This window comes from Chiloscyllium plagiosum, chromosome 11, assembly GCF_004010195.1.
Source record: "Chiloscyllium plagiosum isolate BGI_BamShark_2017 chromosome 11, ASM401019v2, whole genome shotgun sequence".
Taxonomy (NCBI): domain Eukaryota; kingdom Metazoa; phylum Chordata; class Chondrichthyes; order Orectolobiformes; family Hemiscylliidae; genus Chiloscyllium; species Chiloscyllium plagiosum.
Window position 1 is genome coordinate 92,561,177 of NC_057720.1, and position 23,254 is coordinate 92,584,430.

The 23,254-nt window shown below is 45.9% G+C and overlaps 1 protein-coding gene across 4 annotated transcripts in view; it reads right to left on the bottom strand.

Annotated features, from left to right (window-relative positions):
- Positions 1 to 23,254, bottom strand: part of LOC122554671 (roquin-1-like) — a 125,271-nt gene that overhangs the window by 14,867 nt on the left and 87,150 nt on the right. The window contains exons 10-17 of one of the 4 annotated variants that reach the window (XM_043700038.1): positions 18,614 to 18,913; positions 14,964 to 15,184; positions 11,039 to 11,442; positions 7,157 to 7,330; positions 6,276 to 6,431; positions 3,471 to 3,693; positions 1,883 to 1,979; positions 1,189 to 1,333 (exon numbers count right to left, since the gene is read on the bottom strand). In XM_043700038.1, the coding sequence (XP_043555973.1) occupies positions 1,189 to 1,333; positions 1,883 to 1,979; positions 3,471 to 3,693; positions 6,276 to 6,431; positions 7,157 to 7,330; positions 11,039 to 11,442; positions 14,964 to 15,184; positions 18,614 to 18,913 (1,720 nt within the window). Of the gene's footprint in view, positions 1 to 1,188; positions 1,334 to 1,882; positions 1,980 to 3,470; positions 3,694 to 6,275; positions 6,432 to 7,156; positions 7,331 to 11,038; positions 11,443 to 14,963; positions 15,188 to 18,613; positions 18,914 to 23,254 lie in introns of all 4 variants that reach the window. The other 3 variants (XM_043700037.1, XM_043700040.1, XM_043700039.1) reach the window with 3 other exon arrangements.

Consider the following 23,254-nt stretch of genomic DNA (forward strand, 5'->3'; position numbering starts at 1 on the left):
CTCATTCCTGAAGGGCTTATGCCCGAAACGCCGATTCTCCTTCTCCTTTTATGCTGCCTGACCTGCTGCGCTTTTCCAGCAACACATTTTTAAGCTCTGATCCCCAGCATCTGCAGTCCTCACTTTCTCCTAAAGGACTAGTTTAGTTTGGGGAACATGATTACAGTCATAGAGACCCTTCAGTCCAACTCGTCCATGCCGACCAGATATCCCAACCCAATCTAGTCCCACCTGCCAGCGCCAGGCCCATATCCTTCTAAACCCTTCCTATTCACATACCCATCCAGATGCTTTTTAAAATGTTGCAATTATACCAGCCGCCACCACTTCCTCTGGCAGCTCATTCTTCACACGCACCATCCTCTGCGCGAAAAAGTTGCTCCTTAGGTCTTTTTTATATCTTTCCCCTCTCACCCTAAACCTATGACCTCTAGTTCTGGACTCCCCCAGCCAGGGAAAGACTGTCTATTTATCCTATCCATGCCCCTCATGGTTTTAGAAACCTCAATAAAAGGTCATCCCTCATCCTCTGACGCTCCAGGAAAACAGCCCCAGCATATTCAACCTCTCCCTATAGCTCAGATCCTCCAACCCTGGCAACTTCCTTGTAACTCTTTTCTGAATCCTTTCAAGTTTGACAGCATGCTTCCAATAGGAAGGAGACCAGAATTGCATGCAGTATTCCAAAGGTGGTCTAACCAATGTCCTGTACAGCCGTAACACAACTTCCCAACTTCTCTACTCAATAGTCTGACCAAACGACTTCTTCACTATCCTATCTACCTGCAACTCTACCTTCAAGAAGCTATGAACCTGCACTCCAAAAGTCTTTTTGTTCAGTAACACTCCTTATCTTTAAGTGCATAAGCCCTGCCCTGATTTGCCTTTCCAAAATGCAGCACCTCGCATTTATCTAAAATAAACTCCATTGGCCACTCCTTAAGCCCATTGCCCCAACTGATCAAGATCCTGTTGTAATCTGATGTCATTGTCAAGAGGGACTGAAGGGTCAGTTTCCTGTTTCCTATTACTCTATGGTTTTTGCCTTTTTTTGTGCATGTCCTCTGTTAACCTATTCCACTGTCTTCCATGTTAACCCCACCCTGTGCTTCTGCATACTCTCCTCTGTCTGGGTGTTCATCAGCAGATAGTAGACAGACAGACAGAACACGGGGTTTCGTTACTTGCCTCCATTCCTCGGAGCTGGTTCTGCTGGCTGATCTGCTGGTTCACTTGCTGCAACTCCAGCCTCAGTTGCTCCCTGTCTGTTGGAGGCATTTGAGCCACAGTGTGTTTTCCAGAAGCAGCCACTTCTTGAATGTTCAGTCTCTCTCTGGAATGTAGTCATTCATTGGTCAATAAACATGTGTGCACTTAAAAAAAAAACACAATCCAATTGTCTCCCTTCTCTCCTGAAGGTGCTGACCCTCACTGGGGGACAGGTCCACAAGCTTCACTTGTCTCTGCTGACAGTGACAGATGTGCTGGGTTGTGAAGTCTTCTCTCTCTCTCTCTGAGTCACACACACTGAATGAGACAGCGTCCAACAAATTGTTCCTCTGCCTCAGAGGGGACCACCTACAGGTAGCTTCACCGCAAGTCTCTCACAATTACATAACATGCCACACAAACAGGCACTCTAAACTGGTCTTTACACTCCACGTGATCCTTCATCTTACTGTATCAATTTAGCTCCATATTCCTTCACATGCTTATACTTATTTCAGTTCAGCCTCTCCTTCCTGGAGCCAGTTTGATATTTGCACCACTGTCTAACCATACTCAGTGATAGTGCTACACATTGATACATACAGAGACCATTTGGGGAAGATGGAGTCAAGGGTGGTAAACGATAGGTGTGATTTGGTTAGGTAGATCTTACCTGTCGATGAAATGTCCCTGAGTAGGCATGTTTTGGTGTGACGAGTAAGAGACTGACGAGCTTGCCCAACTATTGTGGCTTCCATATGGATTGTAATCTATAGAAGATAAAAAAAGACATGGTTAGAGAAGCTTTCCACCAGCAGCAGAAGAAAGCAGGCTGTGTTCTTGACATGAAGAGTGAAATTTCAGGTACATGAGCAATTCTGTCCTCTGTGGACATTATCCAGAGACTGCTTCCAACTCAGAGGTCATACAGTTCCACAGTGCTGTATTACTTTTGCTGACCCTCGGAACATCCCCATTACGTATAACTGTTCTGAAGAAGGGTCACTATGCCAGAAACATTAACTCTGATTTCTCGCCAGAAACCTGCTGAGCTTTTCTGCAATTTCTGTGTTTGTTTTTGTTTTAATTACCTCAAAGCAGCAGATAGGTAAAATAAGTCTCAGAGGATCATAGGACTACTCTCTCGCGAGAGTGAGAAGGAGAATCCTTTAAAGGTAATCTCAGTTAGTGTGGGAATTGAGCCCATGCTCTCGGTGTCACTCTGCATCACAAACCGGATATCCAATCAACTGAGCTAACCAACCCTGAAAATGGCAGATCGTCAGGACCAGATTAAAGTAAATACCGCTCGCATTCATACTCATTGTGACGGGAGAGTTACACCAATGTGTCAGGAAGAAATAAAAGACAGTATCTTCATCATATTATTCTCTAACAGATCTTGGTGGGTGACCAGGGTGCTGATACAGAACACTGCCACATGGCATTGATATCTAGCAAGAATTAATTTCTACTGAGATTCCCTAACAATGAAGGTCAACATACAACTTGTCTTCCTATATGTTAACTTGTGTTCCTTACACACCCAGGTTTACCTGAACAATTAGAGGTTCCACAGCTTTTACAAAAAAAATTCTGCTTTTCTATTTTTATGGGGCAGGTAAATAATCTCAAACTTCACAGCATTATAATCTGTCTGCCACCATGCTGCCCATTCCTTTAACTGGTCTTTACTTCTATGTTGTCTCTCTCTCTGTCCTCTACACCTCACTTTGATATCTTGCTGTCCAGCAATATGAGGTGAAGACAGCCATCTTGATCACTCATATAATCTATTCATAGCTGAGGCCTCAGCACTGAGTCTTGCACAAGAGAGAGAGACTGCCAGCTTAAAAGTACTCCACTAAATACCCAGTGATTCCTGTTCAGTTAACTAATCCTCTATCCATGACAATATGCCACCAAGTCAATGAACTCTTATTTTGAAGATTAATCATGTGATGAATATGAAGTATATTTTTTTTGGAAATTAAGTAATGGGAATGTCAGGATGGGGTTCCGACGTCAGTGATGGGAATATCAGAATGGAATTTCGTCAGTGATGGGACGATCAGAATGTGATTATGATGTCTATGATGGGAATATCGGGACGGTATTAGAACTGACATTGATTGTAATATAGAAGGAGGTATAACCAGCATTGTCCTGAATATTTAGAATGCAGTCACTCTTTGTTCGCATTGGGTTTAATGGCTATCAGTGAGTGCAGTGGCACAATGTTTGCCTGGAGTTGCCATTACCTGAAACACTGATGGGCTTCGTGGCAATGCCTTGAGAGGCCACTGCCTGCACCGGCCCTGTCGTCTGATAGCTGGTTTTAGAGGTGCGGGAAATAGCACCGAATTTGGAAACAGTTGGCAACTCTCCAAAGGGTATGATGGGATCCTCCTCCTTGCTCTCAGCTGTTCTCCTCTGAAGGTCCAGATTCATCAGCTGCTCCCTCAGGCCTTTACTGTCAACGTTCTGTGAAACGACAAGGAAGCTGTGAGTTACCTTAGTTCACACAAATACTGCTCTAAAACATTACCGGTCGGTCAGTCGGCTGGCCTTGTTGCAGCATTGCCTCAATCGCCTCAAGTGGTGAACCACTGTGGTCCTTCAGCTAAGTGCATGTAAAGCCCTTGCCATTCTGCTCCATCGCTCACTCAGGCGTTTTCTGCATAAATCCAGGTTGGGGGTAGTGGCGGGGATTATTCTCTACAGCAGGCAGAAGTGCCTTATTCCATCAGGGAGTGGTTGCACTTGGAGACTTTTGCACAGGCAGATATTTTGATTTTGGTAATGATTTACAAATCTTCCCCCAAAGGGGTTCAACTCAGTCACATCACACTGGGTTGCTTTAAAAGCTACAAAAGTCCATCCATTACCAGCACAACTGCCCTCCACACACTCAAAACCAACCCTGAAATCAAAACCTAAAATACTGAAAAAGAAACACGATTGAGCAGACGGCAAGACACCAAAATTACATACAGGTCCATGCAGCCCAACTGATCTGTGCCAATGTTTATGCTGCACATGATCTGTGCTCATCATCAGCATACCCTTCTGCTATATGAACCTACCTACCATAGATTCATTTAGGATGATACCTATGGCCGCTGTAATTTCCAACAGCAAGTTCCACAGTTCAACCACTTATGGAAAGAGGTTTCTCTTGAACTCCACCTACAAACGGACCCCACCAGAGATATATTTGCCTCCGCAACTAGCTGGTCAGGTCCACACCCCCTGACAGCCCACCCTCCCCTCCCAGCACCTTCCCCTGCCACCGCAGGAATTGCGAAACCTGCGCCCACACCTCCTCCCTCATCTCCATCCAAGGCCACAAAGGAGTCTTCTGCACGTCATTTACTGCATTGGTTGCTCCCGATGCAGTCTCCTCTACACTGGGAAGACAGGACGCCTACTCGCAGAGCGCTTCAGAGAACATCTCTGGGACACCCACACCAATCAACCTCTCCACCTCATGGCTGAACATTTCAACTCCCCCCTCCCACTGCGGAGGACATGCAGATCCTGGGCCACCTCCACTGCCACTCCCTCACCACCCGACGCCTGGAGGAAGAACGCCTCAGAACATTTCAACCCCATGGCATCAATGTGGACTTTCACCAGTTTCCTCATTTCCCCTCACCTAACCTTACCCCCAGTTCCAACCTGCCAGCTCAGCACTGTCCTCATGACCTGTCACACCTGTCAACTTCCTTCCCAACCTCTTCTCCGACCTATTACCTTCATCCCCTCCTCCATCCACCTATTGCACTCTTAGCTACCTTCCCCCCAGCCCCAACCCCCCTCACATTTATTTCTCCACCTGAGGCTTTTGCCTGAAATGTTGATTTTTCCTGTTCCGTGGAAGCTGCCTGACCTGCTGTGCTTTCCCAGCACTACTCTAATCTTGATTTCAGATAAGATGCAGAGTGACTCTGTTGTTATGGTGGTGTTATAATTATCACCATTTGCACAAGCAGAAACATCAAAACTATCAGATTAAGGCTGATCATGAAAACACGTGATTTTTATCATGATCATTACTGGAACACTGGCCCCATCTCCACCATTACACACAATGGCAAACCCAGTTCAATCTTGGATGAGCTGAAATACTGCCACAACTTTAGGAGGAAGGGGGTCTTTTTTAACCCAAAGCACATCCTGTTCACACGTTAAAACAGAAGAGGATGGACTCCACACATTACGACACATTTGTACCAAAATGCCTGATTATCACTGACATCCTGTACTCTCAGTTCCAAGAAAAGCAGTTGTACAATCACTGCTGCCTGTCAATGATTCACCATCTCTAAGGGCATGTGAAACAAGCCAAGCACAGAGTCAACATACACACCCACCTGTTCCAACCACATGATCCTATTACTGTCCTTCCCAGTGTCCTTGGGTTTAATGCTTTGTAAACAGTTACGACTAGACAATGTGGTTAGTCAAGACTTTCACTGCTAGGTTTGTGACTGACGAGCACCTGACTGGTGGGATGAACAAGTCCTCGCTCATTGTCTGAGCACTGTAAAGGACTTGTGAGAGACAACATTGGAACCAACCCAGCTTCTTCCAGGACACACATCTTTGACACTTGGCACTGCAACTCAACACAAAACCCTCAAATCAAAGAGAACATTATGGTTAAGTGCTGTCAGCCACAAAACCTAACTTTTCAAGGTTAAGGTACATTACAAAGAAACTTTTGGTCTGTATCTGACCCTGTGCCATACCTATCCCAGGAGTGTTTGATAGGAACAGTGCAGAGGAAGCTTTACCCTTTGTAAGCAGTACAATGAATATCATAGGCTAATTCTTGCTTCGAGGCCTTCTATTCCCTGGAGTCCTGGTGGATTTGATTCCCCCCCTAGCTCAAGCATGTCAGGAGTGTGCTGCTCTCCTGAATGGGGTGTTGTGTGTGTGCATGGACCGCGGATTTCAGAGGCACTTCCTATGGGTATTTCACTGGGCTCACCTCCACGGAGGTGAATTAATGCCATTATTCACTATGTATCTTAGTAAACCAATGCAAGAGTATGCCTTACGTTCATCTCCATTCCACTGGAAGGCATAACGTCTTTAGGTTGTGCATTTTGGCTGCCTATGTAGGAACCAATAGTATCGCAAGACCAGGGTGAGTACTGAGCAGTGTATTCATGATCCTTGTACTTCTTGACTGCTTTCAGGTCCTCTTCGGAATACTGAGCATAGAAATATATAAGCACACGGTTAACATCTATACTGAAACCAACAGCTGAAAGACTGGCACCTGTACAAACAGGGCCCTTGTGATGCAGGTAGTGCCCCTGCCTATGAGTCAGAAGCCCCAGATTTATGTCTCGCCTGTACCATGCATGTATGAAAATGGCATTTCTGAACAGGTTAATTAGAAATCATAGAATCCCTACAGTGCGGAAACAGGCCATTCGGCCCAACAATTCCATATTGACCCTCTGAAAAGTAACTCACCTAGACCCATTCCCCTCCCCTATTATTTGGCATTTACCCCTGACTAATGCATCTAATCTACACATCCCTGAACACTATGGGCAATTTAGCCAACTCACCTAACCTGCACATGTTTGGATTGTGGAATGAAACCCGGAAAATATTAGAGGAAGCTGAACTTGCAGAGGCTATGATTGACCTGCATGTTTTACTGAGAGACAGCAAGATTCTAGGGTTGAGGGAGCCAAGAACTGGATTGGATTCAAGATTCAAAGGAGTCAGTGATTGAACTGCAACACGAACTGGGGGAGAACCAATGTTTGGACTGGATCACAGGTGGGAGGAAAGCCAGTGGACTGAATGAGCCAGTCACTGGTAGACTTTAATGCAATTGCAGGATACGGTCTTTCTTTCCCCATGCAGTGGTCATGCATTCTTGATAAGAGAAAACTGAGAAAGTTGAGAAAGTTCCAAGTACCTCTGGTGAAACATCGACAAAGGAAGATGGCATTGCTGCGGTTGGGGGGAAGGGAGGTGGGGAAATGGTCTTCCTCTCCTCGAGCTGGGCCATTAACTCTTTCCTGCGCCGGTGAAGATAGTCCAGGCTTGGCTGAGGTTGAGGCTGGTGCTGTGGCACCCTGACATGAGGATCCTAGAAGCAAACAGTACAACAACGTTCTGTTACAAGCTAAGAGAAACTTTTACCCAGAGATTTGTCAGAACTGGAACTTGCTTTTACAAGTATACATTGATACAACTAGCATAGATGTATTTAAGGAGTTTTTAGGATTTATAACAGCACCTTCCAAAACTATGTACTGAGGAGGATAGGGGCAGCAGATACTTGGGAACATCACCATCTTCAAGCTCCCCTCCAAGTCCCTCACTGTTCCGACTTGGAAATATATCACCATTCCTTAAATGTGGCAGGATTAAAATCCTGACAGCATTATGGTGTTCCTATATCACATAGATTGCAGGGTTCAAGATGGAAGCTCACCACTACAGGTTCTAAGGCAATTAGGGATGGGTAATACACAAATACTGTGAACAAATGAAAGAAAATGCTAGATAAGTTATGCAAGGGAGAAGGGAATACAAAGTTTGAGAGAAGATTTGTAGCTCGGGTGCTCGTTATTGTGGTTATGTTCGCCGAGCTGGGAATTTGTGTTGCAGACATTTCGTCCCCTGTCTAGGTGACATCCTCAGTGCTTGGGAGTCTCCTGTGAAGCGCTTCTGTGATCTTTTCTCCGGCATTTATAGTGCACCTATAAATGCCGGAGGAAAGATCACAGAAGCGCTTCACAGGAGGCTCCCGAGCACTGAGGATGTCACCTAGACAGGGGACGAAACGTCTGCAACACAAATTCCCAGCTTGGCGAACAGAACCAGAACAAGAAGGGAATACAAAAGGCAGAGGCATGTTCAGATGAAGTATGGTGAGAACAGCTGCCTTTGGAGCATGAACACTAGCATGAGCTTGCTGGGCTGAGTGGCCTGTTAGGTTGTGCAGTGAAGCAGCAACTGTGCTCAGTTAAGCTGGTCCTGCTCAGGCCTGTGATAGAGTCAGAGAGATGTACCGCATGGAAACAGACCCTTCGGTCCAACCCGTCCATGCCGACCAGATATCCCAACCCAATCTAGTCCCACCTGCCAGCACCCGGCCCATATCCCTCCAAACCCTTCCTATTCATATACCCATCCAAATGCCTCTTAAATGTTGCAATTATACCAGTCTCCACCACTTCCTCTGGCAGCTCATTCCACACACGTACCATCCTCTGTGTGAAAAAGTTGCCCCTTAGGTCTCTTTTATATCTTTCCCCTCTCATCCTAAACCTATGTCCTTTAGTTCTGGACTACCCCACCCCAGGGAAAAGATTTTGTCTATTTATCCTATCCATGCCCCTCATGATTTTAGGAACCTCTACAAGGTCACCCGTCAGCCTCTGACGCTCCAGGGAAAACAGCAGACTATTCAACCTCTCCCTATAGCTCAAATCCTCCAACCCTGGCAACATCTTTGAAAATCTTTTTCTGAATCCTTTCAAGTTTCACAATATCCTTCTGATAGGAAGGAGACCAGAATTGCACACAATATTCCAACAGTGGCCTAACCAGTGTCCTGTACAGCTGCAACATGATCTCCCAACTCCTGTATTCAATACTCTGACCAATAAAGGAAAGCATAACAAACGCCTTCTTCACTATCCTATCTACCTGCGACTCCACTTTCAAGGAGCTATGAACCTGCACTCCAAGGTCTCTTTGTTCAGCAACACTCCCAAGGACCTTACCATTAAGGGTATAAGTCCTGGCCTGATGTGCCTTTCCAAAATGCAGCACCTCGCATTTATCGAAATTAAACTCCATCCGCTATTTCTCAGCCATGGGCCCATCTGATCAAGATCCTGTTGTAATCTCAGATCAGTAATTCTTCGCTGTCCACTACACCTCCAATTTTGGCATCATCTGCAAACTTACTAACTATACCTCTTATACTCGCATCAAAATCATTTATATAAATAATGAAAAACACAGATCCCTGTGGCACTCCACTGGTCACAGGCCTCCAGTCTGAAAAACAATCCTCCACCACCACCCTGTCTTCTACCTTTGAGCCAGTTCTGTATCCAAATGGCTAGTTTTCCCTGTATTCCATTAGATCTAACCTTGCTAATCAGTCTCCAATGGGGAACCTTGTCGAACGCCTTACTGAAGTCCGTATAGATCACATCTACTGCTCTGCCCTCATCAATCCTCTTTACTTCTTCAAAAAAAACTCAATCAAGTTTGAGAGACATTATTTCCTATGCACAAAGCCATGTTGACTATCCCTAATCAGTCCTTGCCTTTCCAAATCCCTCAGGATTCCCTCCAACAACTTGCCCACCACCGACATCAAGCTCACTGGTCTATAGTTCCCTAACTTGTCCTTACCAACTTTCTTAAATTGTGCCACCACGTTAACGAACCTCTAATCTTTGGGCATCTCACCTGTGACTATATTTCAGCAAGAGGCCCAGCAATCACTTTCCCAGCTTCCCAGAGTTCTAGGGTATACCTGATCAGGTCGTGGGGATTTATCCACCTTTATCATTTTCAAGACATCCAGCACTTCCTCCTCTGTAATTTGGACATTTTTCAAGATGTCACCATCTATTTCCCCACATTCTATATCTTCCATGTCCTTTTCCACAGTAAACACTGATACAAAATACTCATTTAGTATCTCTCCCATTTCCTGCGGTTCCACACAAAGACTGCCTTCCTGATCTTTGAAGAGCCTTATTATCTCCCTAGTTACTCTTTTGTCCTTAATGTATTTGTAAAAACCCTTTGGATTCTCCTTAACCCTTTTGCCAAAGCTATCTCATGTCCCCTTTTTGCCCTCCTGATAACCCTCTGAAATATATTCCTACTGCCTTTAAACTATAAGGATTCACTCTCTCTCCTGTCTGCTTCCTTCTTTTCCTTGACCAAACTGTCAACATCTCTCATCACCCAGCATTCCCTCCAAGGATTTTGTAAGGTTTACATTCAAAACCTCTCTCGTTAGTGAGGATGCAGCCATTTCGACTCTGACTTCTCCACTTAGTTCCCATTCTGTTTTTAAGAATGTCTTCCCCATTTAAAAAGTTACTCAATCAAATTGCTCTGCTTTTGCCCCTTGCACCCTTCCATTCTCACTACTGTAATTTTCAAATGGAAACTGGAAGATGTCCTCATTAGTATGTCCTCCATATCTTCATGCTCCAAGATTTCCTCTGCTTCAAATCAGTCCTTCCCCATCTTTTCTACTTTTTACAGCTCATGAAATTCCAGGCTATCCCCAAATAGTCAGCAGGGACCAACGGTAAAATGTGATTCCTCGTGTGGTTCAGAGCAGGACAGCCACACCCGAGAAGTGAGGTGATGCTGGACTGGGCTAGAACAGAGCAGCAAGACCAAAACGAACTCAGACAATTTTGAACAATAAAGGAAAAGCAGCAAGTGCTTCAGCATTTTAACGGGTCAATCCTGTGTTCCACCACTGGATTAGTCCATAGCCTGGATCGTTTCTCCCCTCTCACTGTCAGGGTGGAGGTCGGTGGAATTGAGGGATTAGTTTCATATGATAGACCAACTCTTCCCCATTGCCTGATGGAGATGCTGGGATTAAACGCCAGCCCTATGTTTATCCACACGTATTGGGCTGTGTTTGATGACTGCGTGGAATGGTGGCGAGGAAATCGGGCTCTAGAGGATTCACCCTGACAGTCTCTGGCAGCGTAGCACAGACTGACAACAACAGACAGCATCGACGACATAATCGTAAAAAACACAGAAACAACAGGCCCAAGGCAGACTCAATACTTACCCTGTAAGGTGGTCTGATCTGGTTGGGGTGAGGACTCACAGTGTAGTAGTTTTCAGGGGCATAGCGGTCCCTGGGCTCTGAGATATAGTTGGTGACAGCAGATGGCACATCGACTGGTATCGGGCTGCTTCGCATTTCCTCCCTCGTGTAGGACTGTGGAGGATGATACACCCGGCGCCCATCGTAATGTGCCGGATACATTCCTGACACCGGCTGTGCCAGTGGGTACTGTTGAGGGCTGGAGTACTGAGAGCTTCCCATCCTCTCTGAAATGTAGGCTGGGTAATGGTCCTGGTACTGGAGGGTGGAAGGGGGCATTGGAGGTTCTGGCACATTGCTTGTCCGTCGATACTGTGGCAGGTATGGAGTCACAGTTCCTGAAGAATGGTGAGGATAGTAAAGGTCTGGTAAAAACAAAAAGGAGATTTCAGCAAAAAATAAAACCTGGCAACAGTTAACAACAAAGCATGTCGATACTCTCAGTAGTGATGATACTGAAGAGTGGCTGGAGTCTAATTGAATGGTTTATGCACAAAAATGGACACATCAGTATAGCCCAAACTATTGCAGCCAATTACACTTTTGTAACTGTTATTCTTCTAATACAAGAAACACAGAACTCCCACAACAGTGACATGGTCATGACTGGATAACCTAATGCAGTGGTTGATTGAGGGGGACATTTTGGCCAGGGCACCTCTTCAACATGGTGCCATCAGATCTTTTATATCCACCTGACAGGGTGGACAGGATTTCAGTTTAAATCTGAAATTTATCAGAGACGTTTGTATACATTCACATATGCTTCTAAATGGAGCATGGGTCTGCCTCAAACGGTTTCACTGAATCATCTCACACAGCTCAGGGGCAAGAGGAGAACACTGCAAAGGGTAAGGCAATGTTTTTGGACAGAGGTCGCCCTCTGAGACTTGGTGCCCATTGGGAGGTAAGTGCATCCATTCTCTTTAAACAGACGTTTTTGTGGCCAACGAGATATCAGAATGTTGCCTCCCTGGTGCCAGGATCAAGGATATCCTGATAGGTTGCAGAATATTCTCAAAGAGAAAAAGGGACCAGCAGGAGGTTGTTGTACACATTGGATTAATGACAGAGGAAGGAAAAAGTACGAGAGAATTTAGGAAATTAGGCAGGAATTTAAAAAGTAGATCCTCGAGGGCAGTTATATCTGGATTACTCCCTGTGTCATGAGCTAGTGAATAGAAATAGAGGGATAGAGCAGATGAATGTGTAGCTGAGGAGAAGGGTTCATATTTTTGGATCACTGGAATCTATTCTGGGGTAGAAGTGACCTGTACAACAAGGACAGATTATACCGGAAGTGGAAGGGGACAAATATACTGACAGGGAAATTTGCTACAACTGCTCGGGAGAATGTAAACTAGGTTTTCTAGGGGAGGAGGAGAGGGGGAAGACTCAGGGAAATAGTGAGGAAAGAGATCAGTCTGAGTCTGTGCAATTGGGAAAAGGAGCAAGTCAAACAGGCAAGATAGACAGGAATAAGGCAGAGAGCAAGGTAGGACTGACTTATTAAACTGCATTTATTTCAATGCAAGAGGCCTAACAGGAAGGGCAGATGAACTCAGGGTACGGTTAGGAACATGGGACCGGGATATCATAGCAATTACAGAGACATGGCTCAGGAATGGACAGGACTGGCAGCTTAATGTTCCAGGGTAGAGAAGCTATAAGGAGGATAGAAAGAGAGGCGAGACAGGAGGAGCAGCAGCATTTTTGATGCGGGATAGTATTATGGCTGTACTTGGGGAGGATATTCCTGGGAGCACGTCCAGGGAAGTTATTTGGGTGGAATTGAGAAATAAAAAGGGTATGATCATCCTATTAGGATTGTACTCAAGATCCCTCAATAGTCAGCAGGAAATTGAGACACAAACTTGTAAGGAGATCTCGGTTATCAATAAGAATAAATAGCATGGTAAAGGTAGGGGATTTTAACTTTCCAAACATGAACTGGGACTGCCATAGTGTTAAGGGCTTGGATGGAGTGGAATTTAAGTGCATACCTACCAGAGAAGAAGCAAAACTTGGCCTACTCTTGGGAAATAAGGAGGACAGGTGCTGGAGGTGTCATTTGTGGCCACTGATCATAATTCTAGCTTCAAAATAGTAATGGAAAAGATAGACCAGCCCTAAAAAGTTAAAGTTCTAAATCGAAGGACAATTTTGACAGTATTAGGCAAGAACTTCAAAAAGTCAATTCGGGGTGTATATTCACAGGTAAAAGGGATAGCTGGAAAGCCTTTAGAAATGAGATCACGAGATCAAGGGACAATATGTTCCTATTAGGGTGAAGGGTATGGCTGGTAAGTATAGGGAAGGCTGGAAGACTAGAGAAATTGAGGTTTTAGGGGACATGAGATAGCTTTGGCAAATAGGGTCAAGGAGAATCCAAAGGGTTTTTACAAATACATTATGGACAAAAGGGTAACTAGGGAGAGAACAGGACCCCTTAAAGATCAGCATGGCTGACTCTGTGTGGAATTGCAGGAGATGGGGAGATACTAAACATGTATTTTACATTAGTGTTTACTATGGAGAAGAATATGGAAGCAAGAGAACTTGGTGAAATAAAGTGACATCTTGAAAAATTTCCTTAGTACAGAGATAATGGTGGTGGTGGTGAAGGTATGGACATCTTAAAAAACATAAAGGTGGAGACCTGTGACCAGAGGATCAGTGCTAGGCCCACTGCTTTTCATCATTGTACAGGTCACTGGTTAGGGCAGTTTTGGCATACTGCATTCAATTCTGGTCTCCCTGCTATTGGAAGGATGTTGTGAAACTGGAAAGAGTTCGGACAAGATTTATAAGGATATTGCCAGGGTTGAAGGCTTTGAACTATAGGGAGAGGCTGATTAGGGTGGGGCTATTGAGCATTCGGAAGCTGAGGGGTGACCTTATAGAAGTTTATAAAACCATGAGGGACATAGATAGGGTGAATAGCCAAGATTTTTTCCATGAGGTAGGGGAGTCCAAAACAAGAGGGCACGTTTGAGAGTGAAAGGGAGAAGATTTAAAAAGGGACCCAAGGAGCAACCTTTTCACACAGAGGGTGGTGCATGTATGGAATGAGCTGCCAGAGGAAGCGGTGGAGGCTGATACAATTGCAGCATTTAAAAGGCATCTGGATGGGTAGATGAACAGGAACAGATATGGGCCAAATGCTGACAAATGGGGCTAGATTAGTTTAGGATACCTGTTCAGCATGGACGAGTTTGACCGAGGGGTCTGTTTCCATGCTGTTCAGCTCTGTGACTCAGAGCTGTTGTGGCTTCGTAAAGGAGCCAACTGCAACAACAGCACCACCTTGTGGTCGCAGCGTGGAACACAAGGGAGTGATACTGCTTCTCAAAAACCTCAACGGAAGAAATCTTTTCTCATTAACAAGTAACAAAGATTAGTGCCTCTCCCAATACCCACTCTCCAAATTGTGCACCAGTCACCTATGGCTACCGTCCTGCTGATGTAGGTGCCATGTTTACGCACCTGCAATGTGCTGGTTCTGCAAAATCCAGTAATCTCAGTCACGTCCAGGATTGGTTGATCCACTCTCTTGGAAACCTGTGACTGACCTTTCCCTTCCCTCTCCTCCCCTCCCTTCCCTCTCCTCTCCTCCCCTCCCCTCCCCCCGCCGACACAGGAAGCCTGCATTCGAATGTGCCTCTCTGCACGGAGATGGAAATTCTTGCTCTAGAAACCAGAGTCCCTGTGGTGCCTTCCTTGGGACAGGGTTTAGCTACTGAAGAGCTTACCACGTGACCTGGTTGAGCTTTGGTCTTCTGTCCGCATGTGGTACAAGTGGTTTCTGCAGGATCTTTGTCTGTGGTCCTTACCGTGTATCTGTTACATGATGCCAACTGTGTTTTCACAAGGGGAGACTACTCACTTGGTGGATACTGCGCAGCCTCATATGAAGTTGCAGAGCTCCGCGGGTCCTGGTAGTATACATCCGGTTGCTGAGCAGGTGGGTACATTTGCGAACCCCGCGGTACCATCTGAATTGGCTTGGAGACTGGCATGGGTGGCATCTCTGCACTGATCCGGGGTGGCACAGACAGGGTATTGATGGGCAAGGCACCAAGAGTATTCTTCTGGGACATTTCCATCCTGCTGAGGGAAAGGGAAGACAGAGGATGAGCTTGAGCTGACCGGGAGAGATTCACTTTGACAGTACAGGAAGGGCAAATCAGGGGTGCAGGGGGAGCCTGGTCCACATTCCACCCCCATTTCTCCTCCTCTGCTCCACATCCTGCAACATTCTCACACAAAACTCGTGATCAGCTTGTCAGTTAGAGCCGTCGCAGTCAGAACCTCGTACGCAACCGCCTTCCCAGATCACAAAACAGCCTCAGGGTCATTTTAATGCTTTTGACAACAATCAGTCGATAAGGCAGTGAGTGGCTCACAGCTCACTGGTAGAAGGTGACAGTGACTCACCCCAAGATTGAAACCAGTACCTCAATGGGTCTTGTGCACTCATTGGATACCGTGGATTGACTTTAACATTAAGAGTCAATGCAGGAGCGTGATCTTGTCAGGGTATAGCAGGGATTGGAAAATGGCACAGCAGACAGCTTTAGTGTGTTTCTGTTTTGGAGATATGGGGACTGTTTGTGCAGGATCTATGCAGCTAGCATCATGTTGCATAGAGAAACTGCTACTCGCCACTCCTGTGGTAACTAAACAACGGACATTAAAATCTTAGGTACAGTCTGGGACTTGAACAGTGTTGGAGGTTTGACTGACATTTATCCTGCTCTTGAAAGCATTTCTTTGCTCTTGGGATATGGGTGATTGCTAGCAGGGACACTCATTACAGCCCATCGTTAGCTACAAGATAAAGGAAGACCCCTGCAGTTCTAAAGCAGCTTTTGTCAATTTAGTGCCTCTCTAAGTACCTGTTCACCAATAAAGTGTGATCACCCTTGAAAAGTAGGCAGTGCGTTGCCATTTTGCATGTAGCAATATGCTTCAGCAAGACTATAAGCCTGGAAGAGGTAATAAAGCTTTTCACTGTGCCTTGGTAAAGTAATGTAATGAATTCAAATAATAATTCTTTAACTAGAATCAGGGGTCATTAAAAATGAAGGGTCACCCATTTACAACAGAGATGAGGAATCATACCCTCTCTCAGCGGGCTGAGTCTTTAGAATTCCCTTCCTCAAAAGGTAGTGACAGCAGAATCTTAAAATATTTAAAGGCAGAACTGGGGAGATTCTGTGTAACCAAAAGGGATGATAGATGATGAAGGGTGTGTAGGAATTGGGAGCTGAAGTTAAAATCAGGTCAGCCATGGTCTTAGCGAACAGCAGAGCAAGTTTGAAAGGCTGAGTGGCCTCCAAATCCTTGTGAGATGCGCTGATAATGCTTCAGTTATGTCAACTGCTGGATAAATGCTGACTAGGACATCAGAGAGAACCATCCTGTGCTCATGCTAAATAATGCCAAGAGATTGACTGACCCAAGATTGGGATGGTGAGTCCTCAGTTCAAGACATTACAGTCATTACCAGTGATAAAGCTCACTGCTTATAACATATACTGGGGATTGAAAGCAGTGGGTTTGCTATTGGCAATCTGGAAGTTTGGAGAAAGTGAGGACTGCAGATGCTGGAAGTTTGGGCTAATAATCCAAAGAAACTTGTTGAAATACCACTTATGACATTTTGGTTTGAGAAGAATGTGATTGTCATCAGACAAAGAAACAAAAAGAATGTGGGCAAGGAACCTGGCTTCCATAAGAAACTACAGCACTATGCCCCTGGTAACCTGACTTTCAACAATTCTCACTTGCCCTTGGTCAGCACTCCCCACCTCCAACAAGCCCAGCAGCTCCAGTCTGACATTGCGGATTGATTCAACCACTCATGCTTACACTCAGTCTTTAAGATTAGATTCCCCACAGTGTGGAAACAGACCCTTCGGCCCAACCAGTCCACACCGACCCTTCGAAGAGTAGCCCACCCAGACCCATTTCCCTCTGACTAATGCACCTAATACTATGGGACAATTTAGCACGGCCAATTCACCTAACCTGCACATCTTTGGACTGTGGGAGGAAACCTGAGCACCCAGAGGAAACCCACGCAGACACGGGGAGAATGTCACCTGAGGATGGAATTGAACCTGGGACCCTGGTGCTGTGAGGCAACAGTGCTAACCACTGAGCCACCGTGCCACCCCTTACAATTTTGATGATCTTCTCTCAGATTTCAAGGTAAATACGCATGAGAGAAATAATTCCATCATTAGTTAACTGTGAGCCATGTCTCTCTCCCTCATCTTGTCAGAACATCAAGGTTTTTAGTCTCTCAGTTCACCAGCTATTGATGCTGACACCTTCACAACATCACCCCCACCCCATCCATCTTATCATCCCACACAGGCCTGGGTTACTAATTCATTAACTATGTCTGCCAGCTGACTCTCATTTACATTCTCAAACCATCTGAATGTGCACAGACGCAGGTTCAGTGATTACACCAAGCTCAGAGTTACCCCTCAAAATCCTCAGCACACAGCTCTTCTGTAATTTACTATTCTCTCATCCAGCAAATGCAACCTGTGGCTTGGTGGAGTATTCTCTCCAGTTTCTGAATCATGATGTTTTGAGCACAGCCCCCAAACTAGACGGAGACAGTCCAGTGATAGGTTGGATGCCATTTCTGACCTCTCAGGTTGATATCAAACATGCCATGACACTAGTCCCTAACGAGTGGTGGCAAGAGGTCTCCCTGGTGACCTGAACAAATACCTCTAACCTCAACCAAAACTGCTAAGATTACAGCATCTGGTTTTCCTGTGGTTGTTTGTGGGATCCTGCTGAGTAAAAATCAGTTGCTGCGTTTTCTACACTGCAGTGGTGACAATTCATTAAACTGCAGATCATATTTGGGAGGCTTGAGGTTGTGAAAGGTACTTTATAAATGCAAGCTCTCTCTTTTGATGGTTTTCTAAGCTTGAAAACCCCAGTAAAATTGCAATGTGAATGACTAATCCTCATATGAAATTCTTTAGTAAGAGGAAAACACTTCGATGTGGGGAGCGCTCAGAATCTGGAATACCCCGTCATACAGGCAGGTTAAATCATGAGCTTCAAAATCGGAATCAAATAATTATTTGAAAAGGTTCACAGAGCACGAGATAAATAACTCCCACAGGGAACTAGCATGAACAGAACAGACTGAAAGGCTTCCTCTATGCTATAATAACTCAATGATTAAACCACAGAGGGAGATCAACTCCCCCCACCCAGGCTCTGGGACAGAGTGAATGGAACTGGTGGGGAACGGTACGGTGTTGCAGGCAAAGCCCAGGACAAAAAAGGGTCCATCAGGGCTCATTAACCAGCTTCCAGGTGGTGGGCTCGATGCCCTTGCCAGGAGCACCACCAGGACCTGTGATCCGTGTCCCGGCCGGGATTGTAGGACGACCTCCAGAGGTGGCACAGAGAGTCCTGATGGCTATAACAGGTGATGGAGTCCGCGGCCATGTTAAGAGCACTTTAGAGTGAAGGTTTTAAAAAGGGTTTCCTTACGAGTCAGGTGGCGACCCCGACACCGATCCCGGTGCGCTCATGCTCATGTCACTCATCTTGCCAGACTTCATGGTGAGGTCGTAGGCACAGTCGGTGCCACGGGAGATCAGCTGTGCAATGCTGCTGCTCGCTGCCACCATGCCGTTCTGAATGGACACAGGCTTCGTGCCAGGTTCCAAGGAGCCCTCATCTGTTAAGGTGTTGGACGTGACTGACAGCACCCCTCCGACCTTGCTGAGCTGGGTTAGGGACTGGCTGAGGGGCCGGCCGGCTGCTAACCTCTTGTTCCGCATGCGAAACCTGGTGGGCAGAGAGAGAGACAGACCGAGAGAGAGAGACAGACCGAGAGAGAGAGAGAGACAGACAGACCGACAGACCGACCGAGAGAGAGAGAGAGAGAGAGAGAGAGAGAGAGAGAGAGAGAGAGAGAGAGAGAGAGAGACAGACCGAGAGAGAGAGAGAGACAGAGAGGGAGAGATAGAGACAGAGACAGAGAGGGAGAGATAGAGACAGAGACAGAGAGGGAGAGATAGAGACAGAGACAGAGAGGGAGAGATAGAGACAGAGACAGAGAGGGAGAGATAGAGACAGAGACAGAGAGGGAGAGATAGAGACAGAGACAGAGAGGGAGAGATAGAGACAGAGACAGAGAGGGAGAGATAGAGACAGAGACAGAGAGGGAGAGATAGAGACAGAGACAGAGAGGGAGAGATAGAGACAGAGACAGAGAGGGAGAGATAGAGACAGAGACAGAGAGGGAGAGATAGAGACAGAGACAGAGAGGGAGAGATAGAGACAGAGACAGAGAGGGAGAGATAGAGACAGAGACAGAGAGGGAGAGATAGAGACAGAGACAGAGAGGGAGAGATAGAGACAGAGACAGAGAGGGAGAGATAGAGACAGAGACAGAGAGGGAGAGATAGAGACAGAGACAGAGAGGGAGAGATAGAGACAGAGACAGAGAGGGAGAGATAGAGACAGAGACAGAGAGGGAGAGATAGAGACAGAGACAGAGAGGGAGAGATAGAGACAGAGACAGAGAGGGAGAGATAGAGACAGAGACAGAGAGGGAGAGATAGAGACAGAGACAGAGAGGGAGAGATAGAGACAGAGACAGAGAGGGAGAGATAGAGACAGAGACAGAGAGGGAGAGATAGAGACAGAGACAGAGAGGGAGAGATAGAGACAGAGACAGAGAGGGAGAGATAGAGACAGAGACAGAGAGGGAGAGATAGAGACAGAGACAGAGAGGGAGAGATAGAGACAGAGACAGAGAGGGAGAGATAGAGACAGAGACAGAGAGGGAGAGATAGAGACAGAGACAGAGAGGGAGAGATAGAGACAGAGACAGAGAGGGAGAGATAGAGACAGAGACAGAGAGGGAGAGATAGAGACAGAGACAGAGAGGGAGAGATAGAGACAGAGACAGAGAGGGAGAGATAGAGACAGAGACAGAGAGGGAGAGATAGAGACAGAGACAGAGAGGGAGAGATAGAGACAGAGACAGAGAGGGAGAGATAGAGACAGAGACAGAGAGGGAGAGATAGAGACAGAGAGGGAGAGATAGAGACAGAGAGGGAGAGAGAGAGACAGAGAGGGAGAGAGAGAGAGAGACAGACACAGAGAGAGCGACATCAGAGAAGTTAAATGATGTAACTTAGTACAGTCAGCAACTTGCCTGACCCACTCAATCAGACCAGTTCAAATCAGTGCCAGGGAGAGGGGCAGTGCCAGAGAGATGCAGTCGGAGAGCGAGATAGTGTGTGAGGGATTGAGGTGTGCAAGAGACAGCACATAAGGTGACAATGGGGAACATTTGTGGACCTGAAAATTCTTCATGCAGCATGAAGTACAATGTTTAACAGGGAGTCAGAAGATGAAAAGGAAGAATATCCCCTGCTATTTCAGGGTAAGTCTCCATCATTCTCATATTTCATTATAAACTGTCTGTTCGCTGATGTTCTGCAGACTTGGGTTTCTCACATTTGGAGTTAAATTGGGGTTCTGACCAGAAATCAGTGCCTTGCAGTCGGTCCTAAATCCAAAACTCTCACCAGGTGCAGTGAGTGAAGTCTAAGAGGGGCGAAAAAATGTACGGGTCATGGTAACAAAAGTTATATTTAAACACCATACAAATGCAAGCTGCTGTCATCTGATTGACAGACAAGGATCAGTGCACTTCGGAACAGGAGCTGAGTGAGAGCGAACAGGGAGCAGTCCGGGAAAGCAAGAGGCTCTGAGGGGATACTGAAAAGTGACCTCCAAGCGGCCTGTGATCTGACTGGCTGAGGTGAAGGAACTCTTAGGAAACAGTGATCATAATATGATTGAATTTACTCTGCAATCTGAGAGGGAGAAGATAGAATGAAGGCAACTACAGAGGCATGAGGGAGGAGCTGGGTAGAACCGACTGGGAGAGGAGAACAGAAAAAGATAGTGGAACAGCAATGGCAGGGGTTTCTGGGAGTAATTCGGGAGACACAGCAGAGATCCATCCCGATGAAAAAGCAGCTCGGTATAGGGAGGATGAGGCAACCATGGCGGACTAGGGAAGTCAGGGACAGCATAAAAGTAAAAGAGAAAGCATTTAAATGTGGCGAAGGGCAGTGGGAAACCAGAGCACGGGGGCGGGGGGGGGGTTACAAAGACCAACAGAGGGCAACTAAAAAAAAGACATAAGGAGGGAGAAGATTAAAGGAGGGTGAGCTAGCCAGTAATATAAAAATCTAAGAGCTTCTTTAGATATGTACAGGGCAAGAGAGACTGGCAAGAGCGGACATTGGGCCGCTGGAAAATGATGCTGGAGAGATAATAGTGGGAAACAAGGAAATGGTGAACAATTACTTCGCATCAGTCTTCATGGTGGAATATATGAATAATATCCCAAATATTCAAGAGAGTAAGGGGGCAAAGCTGAGTATGGTGGTGCGAGAAAAACTGAATGGCCTGAAGGTGGTTAAATCACCTGGACCAGATGGACTACACCCCAACGTTCTAGGGAAATAGCTGAAGGGATAGCAGAGCCATTAGTGGTGATCTTTCAGGAATCGGGGTCCCAGAAGACTGGAAAATCGCTAACATGACATCCCTGTTTAAAAATGGAGTTAAGGCAAAAGATGGAAAATTACAGGCTGATTAGCCTAACCTCGGTCGTGGATAAGATCCTGAAATCCGTTGCGAAGGATGAGATTTCTGAATATTTAGAAGGGCATGGTAAAATACGGCAAAGTCAGCATGGTTTCATCAAGGGGAGGTCATGTCTGACAAATCTGCTAGAATTCTTTGAGGAAGTAACAAGCAGGTTCGACCAAGGAGAGCCAATGGATGTTATCTGCATAGACTTCAAGAATGCTTTTGACAAGGTGCCACACAGGAGGCTACTGAGTAAGATAAGGACCCATGGTGTTAGAGGCAAGGTGCTAGCATGGATAGAAGCTTGGCTGTCTGGCAGAAAGCAGAGCGTAGGGATAAAATGGTCTTTCTCAGGATGGCAGCCGGTGTGTTCCACAAGGTTCAGTATTAGCACCACAAATTTTCACTTTATACATTAATGATCTAGATGAACTGGAGATTAGATTAGATTAGATTCTCTACAGTGTGGAAACAGGCCCTTCGGCCCAACAAGTCCACACTGTCCCTCCGAAGAGAAACCCACCCAAACCCATTCCCCTACCCTATATTTACCCCTGACTAACATATCTAACACTGTGGACAATATAGCATAGCCAATTCATCTGACCTGCATATCTTTGGATTGTGGGAGGAAACTGGACCACCCAGAGACAACCCACGCAGACACACGGAGAATGTGCAAACTCCGCACAGATAGGTGGGAATCAAACCTAGGACCCTGGTGCTGTGAGGCAGCAGTGCTAATCACTGAGCCACCGTGCCGCCCCATGCCGGTGTTGGACTGGAGTGGACAAAGTTAAAAATCACACAACACCAGGTTATAGTCCAATAAGTTTGATTGGAAGCACTAGCTTTCGGAACAATGCTCCTTCATCAAGTGGTGTGGAGTACACAGTTGTAAGACACAGAATTTATAGCAAAAGTTTACAGTGTGATGTAACTGAAATTATACATTGAAAAGTACCTTGATTGTTTGTTGATAGCTTCACTTCTTTCATACGTAAATCACAAAACGTTTTAAGTTACATTCTCAAGTTAAATGTAATAATTGGTGTCAGCCAGATAATATATTCAAAGTGTCAGCCCTGTGTTCCCTGCCTGTGCCATAATGTTTAGACTGATTCTAATCTAAAAAGTGAGTTAACAGAGTCTTGCATGGATTCATGGAGTTTGTGAGCAAAGTACAAAGTAAATCTGCACTGACTGAGAAATGAAATGATACAATGGTTTGGCAGAGACCGGTGGGGAATGATATGGTTGGATGTAGTGGGAGAATGAAGTGGAAGAGCATGGATAACTGGGATTGACAAGGAAGGGGATGAAGTGGAAGTCGAGTGACATGATGAGCACTTACCGAGGAGTGAAATATGGGGAATGATACGACAGACACCGGTGGGGGAATGCAATACGAGGGAGTAATGATTCCTTCCACGTCTATTCTGAAGGGATAACACAATTAGTTCCTAATGGGGCAAACACTTTGACTGTTTCTGATGTTGTAACTTTGGA